The sequence below is a fragment of the Ictalurus punctatus genome, chromosome 5, assembly GCF_001660625.3.
Source record: "Ictalurus punctatus breed USDA103 chromosome 5, Coco_2.0, whole genome shotgun sequence".
Classification (NCBI taxonomy): Eukaryota; Metazoa; Chordata; class Actinopteri; order Siluriformes; family Ictaluridae; genus Ictalurus; species Ictalurus punctatus.
Window position 1 is genome coordinate 3,903,545 of NC_030420.2, and position 6,234 is coordinate 3,909,778.

General features: G+C 41.9%; 1 protein-coding gene across 1 annotated transcript; it reads left to right on the forward strand.

Moving 5' to 3' along the window:
• The first annotated feature begins 529 nt into the window (after window positions 1-529).
• Window positions 530-4,817, forward strand: nfu1 (NFU1 iron-sulfur cluster scaffold homolog (S. cerevisiae)). Its single transcript, XM_017467573.3, has 8 exons — window positions 530-657; window positions 1,566-1,660; window positions 1,750-1,885; window positions 2,938-3,004; window positions 3,143-3,260; window positions 3,398-3,461; window positions 3,574-3,748; window positions 4,230-4,817. The coding sequence occupies exons 1-8, from the start codon at window positions 599-601 to the stop codon at window positions 4,272-4,274; spliced, it is 759 nt and encodes a 252-aa protein (XP_017323062.1). The 5' UTR covers window positions 530-598; the 3' UTR covers window positions 4,275-4,817.
• Window positions 4,818-6,234: the final 1,417 nt, after the last annotated feature.

The window sequence follows — 6,234 nt, forward strand, 5'->3', positions numbered from 1 at the left end:
TTTGATGCTAGCATGTAGTGCTACAAACTATGTGTTGAGGAGGAAGTGAAAAGGTGCCGTTAAAGACAGCTGCTAGTGCTAATAGGGACATTTACATTCATTAATGCTAAAATCTTATCATCTGAAAACTACATTAGCATTGTAGACCAAAGACTTTATAAAAAATAAATAAATAAATAAAAAAACCTTTGAAAGTCAACATTTTTGGCTGAATGATTACGTCATTTTGGCATTATTATTATTATTATTATTATTATAACCATGAATAAAGGAAAATGAACTGGATTTTTGAGGCTGACAAAATGTACTCTCTTCCTTAGGACCAAAGACTATTAGCTATTATTAATGGCCAAAGAATATTTTTGTCAGTAATTTAGAAACCATTATGAAGACTTTATTTCTGGGAATATATATATATATATATACGCACATTATATGATGTGATGTATTATATTATTCAATTTATAGCCGTTTAGCTTGATTCACTTCAGTCAAGAGTCTCGCGCGCCACCTAGCGCACTTGTGTCGGTGAAACCGGAAGTTCCAGTTTGACCATGCAGCCTGGTAGCGGAAGTGACGCCATTTTACCCTCACAAACATGGCGGCGTACAGGTGTGCAGGAGTTTTACGGAATTTCTCTTCACTCGTTACAGGAACGTACGTGGTAACTTTAGAATATTCCCGTTTCCGATGTGATATTTTTAGTTGGAGTGATTAGACTCAGAAAATACTGATTTATTTGCGTAAATATTGTGTAGCGTCTCACTGTCACTGACAAGGTCTGAGTGACGCAGTGACTTCTTAAAGGAGATTAGGCAATTCGGTATACTTATGTACAATTTATTGTTATTGTTATTATGATTATGATGTAAAATTTTATATTTAACCAACAACGCTGCCGCGGTCTACTCATCTAAATGCAAATGGTTGCTTTTCGAGAAAGTTCTTCTACTCTCTTGTAATGGTTAGGAGGTGACGCTTGGGGGCGTGCTCTTTTCGGAATATAATCACCGACAGGGTGTTGTGATGATGTAGAGCTACTGTACCTGGGACGTTTTATTCCTCTTATACCACGACAGTTTGCCAGCAATTACAGTTTGGAATTTATGAATCAACTTTTATCCGTTTATAGTTACATTTAACATTGTGAAACATCCTTAAGACAAGTTCTTGTTAAACAAAAGTCTCCTTACAGAAAACACAAGATCTTTTTTTTTCTTTGTTAAACGACGACATGCTTTTATTTGTTTATTATTCGACTTTGATGGTGTGGCGCTTCCCTTACAGGTGAATGAGCTGTTAGTATAGAAACGGTAACACATTCGAACAAGGGCGTTGATATAAATGCGTCAGCCGGCACTATTGTCAGAGCTGATGTTATAGAAACTTAATCAAGGTCTTCTGACCAATCATTATTGAGAACTGAAGAGTGATGTAGTATAAGCAAATTTACTCATCATTTAAATTACAGGTCATTGCATGAGTTTACATCCTGAATGTGTTGCTCGAGAGACGGTAGATTGGACGGTAGTTAAATGAGGTCTGATTTCTTTCTCGATCCCTAGAAAAACACCTGCGTGTCGATATCACCATGGAGCTGCACTCGGTAAACTGTCCTTCAACACGAGGACATTGCCACGATGTCCTACAGCCATGTTTGGTGAGTATTTCGAGCACAACGGGAAACACTAACTTTACGCTTATGGTGTAAGAATCTGTTTGTTGTTTTTTTTTCTTCCCCCCATCTAGTGAGAAACATGTTTATTCAGACTCAAGACACTCCAAACCCAAACAGTTTGAAGTTTCTCCCCGGGCGGACGGTGTTAGACTCGGGCACTATGGACTTTGTCGCTCCCAGAGATGCTTTCTGCTCTCCACTGGCCAGGTAATCACTTACATTTATTATTAAAACATATTGTAGCTTATTCTATCATCATTAATGTGGGGATGTTTCCTGTAAGGAGATCTTTATTTAACATGTATGGAAGGAGTCTCCAGTGTCATATATATGTGTATATGTGTGTGTGTGTGTGTGTGTGTGTGTATAACAATTAGCCATAACATTAAAATCCACCTGCCTAATATGGTGTAGGTCCCCCTTTTGCCGGCAAAACAGCTCTGACCCCTGTCCACTGCCGAAAGCACCTAAAATGGGCACGTGAGCATCAGAACTGGACCATGGAGCAACGGCAGAAGGTGGCCTGGTCTGATGAATCACGTTTTCTTTTACATCATGTCGACGGCTGGGTGTGTGTGTGTCGCTTACCTGATGAAGATATGGCACCAGGATGCACTATGGGAAGAAGGTGAGCCGGTGGAGGGAGTGTGATGCTCTGGGAAATGTTCTGCTGGGAAACCTTGTGTCCTGGTGTTCATGTGGAAGTTACTTTGACACGTACCACCTACCTAAACATTGTCGCAGACCAAGTACACCACTTCATGGTAACGGTATTCCCTAATAGCAGTGGCGTCTTTCAGCAGGATAATGCGCCCTGCCACACTGCACAGATTTGCTCAGGAACGGTTTGAGGAACTCGATAAAGAGTTCAAGGTGATGAATCGGCCTCCGAATTAGTCAGATCTCAATCCGATCGAGCGTCAGTGGGGTGTCCTGGACAAACAAGTCCAATCCATGGAGACCTCACCTCACATCTTACAGGATTTAAAGGATCTGCTGTTAACGTCTTGGTGCCAGATACCACAGCACACCTTCAGAGGTCTTGTGGAATTCGTACCTCGACGGATCAGAGCTGTTTCAGCAGCACAAGGAGGACCTACACAATATTAGGCAGGTGGTTTTAATGTTTTGGCTGATCGGTGTTGATGCGTTTATGTACAGTGTCTTTAAATTGATGTATCAGACCTATTTTGTTCCTAATTGTGATAAATATTTGCTGACTCTCGATTTTAATACAAACTCCTAAATCGTATCTACAGGCAGCTCTTCAGAATTGATGGAGTCAAAAGCGTCTTTTTAGGCCCCGACTTCATAACCATCACAAAGGTACAGGGGACATTTTATTTATTTATTTATATATATATATATATATATATATATATTTTTTATGAGATCACCCATGAGTGTTTTTCAAAAAAAAAAAAAGAATACACATGAATAACCGTAGAGCTTTCTTGTTGTCAGACTGATTCACACACGGAGTGGAAAGTGATTAAACCAGACGTCTTTGCCACCATTATGGACTTCTTCGTGTCAGGCCTTCCTGTTGTTAATGAAGACGCTGTTCCACGTGCAGACACCGGTACTGTCAGTATACTGGCCCGTGATGATGATTTTCATACTGTGGTTATTTTTCTAAGGCTAAATCGGACCACATATCGGTTTGTGCGCTTTCTGTTTCGTTTTTTTCTCCTGACACTTCTACGAACTTTGCTCTAGCGCCCTCGGACGATGACGATGAGGTCGTCGCCGTCATCAAAGAGCTGCTTGACACACGGATCAGGTGCCGTCACGGTCTCTGTTTCCTCCCGTCACGCCATTTATATCTAATCATTTAAATGTCGCCTGTTTTATGGAGCAGTCCTTATAAAGGTGCGGTTTCCGTCCTCTCCCAGGCCCACGGTGCAGGAGGACGGGGGCGACGTGCTCTATCGGGGTTTCGAGGACGGCATCGTGAAGCTGCAGCTCCAGGGCTCGTGCACCAGCTGCCCCAGTTCCATCGTCACGCTGAAGAACGGCATCCAGAACATGCTGCAGTTCTACGTCCCCGAGGTGGAGGGGGTGGAACAGGTGACCAAAAACAGAAATATAAAACATGATTACGACATTTATTATCCGTCCTGTTTGAAAACAATCAACTTCAGTCACACCACCCTGTCTTTGATTAGTCTCTTATAACGGCACACCCCTAAGTGTTTTATTCGTTATGTATTTAATATATTAGTTAACACGAACAAACCATGTATTCATGCACTGATACACACTAAGGAGCCTTAACCAAGTATCTAACATTTTATATTCATTTTTTGAGGCTGTTATTCAGAAATTCAGAACTGAGTAGGTAGGTCTTAGCTCAAGCTCATTGTCTTAACAATATCAGGGGTGTAAATGCTGCCCAAAAATATAATCGCACCTTTAATTGTTCATAATTTAATTGTAGTATAACGGATTATAGGCACATAGTGAGGAACTGGTTCTAGCGTACACCTCCGATGCGTTATTAGTTGTGCACGCTGTGTGATTTCGCCCTGATCTTTCTGCTTTCACTCAGGTGAAGGACAAGGATGAGGGAGTGGAACAACACACTCAGCAATGAGTGCTAGTAAGCAGGATCTGGACTACACTCCTGTCTCGTACATCTCGTAAAACCGTCTGACCGAGGACAGAGAGGCTGAGGATGATGACGGCGGGAAGGCGCTCACTAATACTGTGGCGCAAAGTGACACCAAAGGCATGCTTTCCTAGATGCTTTTAGGGAAATCTTGGAACTGTGATGAAACATTACGATGGAAAAGTCTGAAATGGTCACAGTAAAGTTTATCTCGTTCATACCCTTTGGTTTTGTCTCGAATCAAAGTACGACACACCCTTCAATATGGATTTTTTATTTTATTATTAATCGGTAATAAAACCGATTTTGTTTATTGGATTATACTGTAAATTCAGGTTGAGTGAATAGCACTTAGATCCTGACCACATCATGCACTTATGATATTTATAGCACTTTCAGTTTTCTTCTCAGTCCTTCCTGTTGCAACAATGGACAGTGGACTCCCCTTCCCCCAAAGGTGTGTGTGTGTATGAATGTAATTTTGACTCTGGTATCTAAATTAAAACAATAAAAATGTTTTAAAATGTGTTTGTTTTTTTGTTTTGTTTGTTTTGTTTTTTCAACAAGCGTGCATCAAGCACAGCCTATAGGTGTGGTGTGTTGGGAAAATACATTTATTTATTTATATACACAAAAATGACCATTTGTGTCATTGGCAACTAATGATTTTTGGCTAGAGGTATTCCCTAATGCCAGTGGCCTCTTACAGCAGGATAATGCGCCCTGCTACACTGCAAAAATTGCTCAGGAATGGTATGAGGAACATGACAAAGAGTTCAAGGTGTTGACTGGGCCAGTGATTTAGTCAGATCTCAGTCTGATTCAGCATCTGTGGAATGTCCTGGATAAACAAGTCAGATCCATGGGGGCCACACCTCGCATCTTACAGGATTTAAAGAATCTGCTGCTAATAATTTGGTGCCAGATAACACACCACACCTTCAGATGTCTAGTGGAGTCCACACCTTGACAGGTCAGAGCTGTTTTGATGGCACAAGTGGGACCTACACAGTATTATGCAGGTGGTATTAATCTTATGGCTGTTCGGTGTATATAAAGCCAAGATGTTAGCTCAGGCTAGCTCTTTTAATTAAAACTCCAAACAAATGTGTTGTACTTCACAGCCACACCCCCTGAAACGTGGCATAAATCCAACGCTATCCCCATAGTGAAGCATGGTGGTGGTAGCATCACGTGTGCATGTGTGCGGGATGGGGGGGGGGGTGATACTTTAACTGGTCGGGCTTGAGTGCAAGGTGAATGGAAACAAATATAGGACAGTCTTAGAAGTAAACAAGTTCCAGTATGCAAAAGACTTTGGTCGCCTTTGAACAGGACCATGACTCTAAGCATAGCGTCATGGAGACAGTGGTGTGGTGAAAGTCTTGGAAAGGCAGAGAGTCCAAGCTCAAACATCATCTGAGGCAAGGTTTGAAAACGACTGTTCACTGACAAAGTTTCCGTCCCAACGGGCCGAGCTTGGACAATGTTGCCGAGAGAAATGAGCAAGAATATGAGGATACAGATGTGCAAAGCTGATGGAGAGATATCCAAGAAGACTCGAAGCTGTAACTGGGGGCGAATGTGGGTTTTTTTTTTTGGAGTATGGACCAGGGGTTGAATACAGACACAGACAACAAAGGTCTACTTGTCTGATCAACCTTCGGGTTACAGTTAGAAATAGTCTGTATGTTCAAATGTTCAAGAGTGTGATGTGTGTGTGTGTGGGGGGGGGGGGGGGGGGGGGGGGGGTGTAGGCGTCTAATCAAACCTGTCCTCGCTATATTTGCATACACTAACTACAAACTCGTTATATTCTGTGATCTTTAGGTGTGTACACGGAACTTGTTATATTTCATCATGACAGTGATGATGTCCGAGGGCAGATCAGGTGTCGACCCACATCATGGACGCGTTTTGCTGCCACGTCTAAACTACAGTAGGC

What these genes read in the sequence shown, in the direction of transcription:
- nfu1 (XM_017467573.3), top strand. Translation starts at nt 599, where the DNA reads ATGGCGGCGTACAGGTGTGCAGGAGTTTTACGGAATTTCTCTTCACTC. An exon ending in TCTTCACTCGTTACAGGAAC is followed by an intron (nt 658 to 1,565) that starts GTACGTGGTAAC and finishes CTCGATCCCTAG; the next exon opens with AAAAACACCTGCGTGTCGAT. An exon ending in ACTTCATAACCATCACAAAG is followed by an intron (nt 3,005 to 3,142) that starts GTACAGGGGACA and finishes TCTTGTTGTCAG; the next exon opens with ACTGATTCACACACGGAGTG.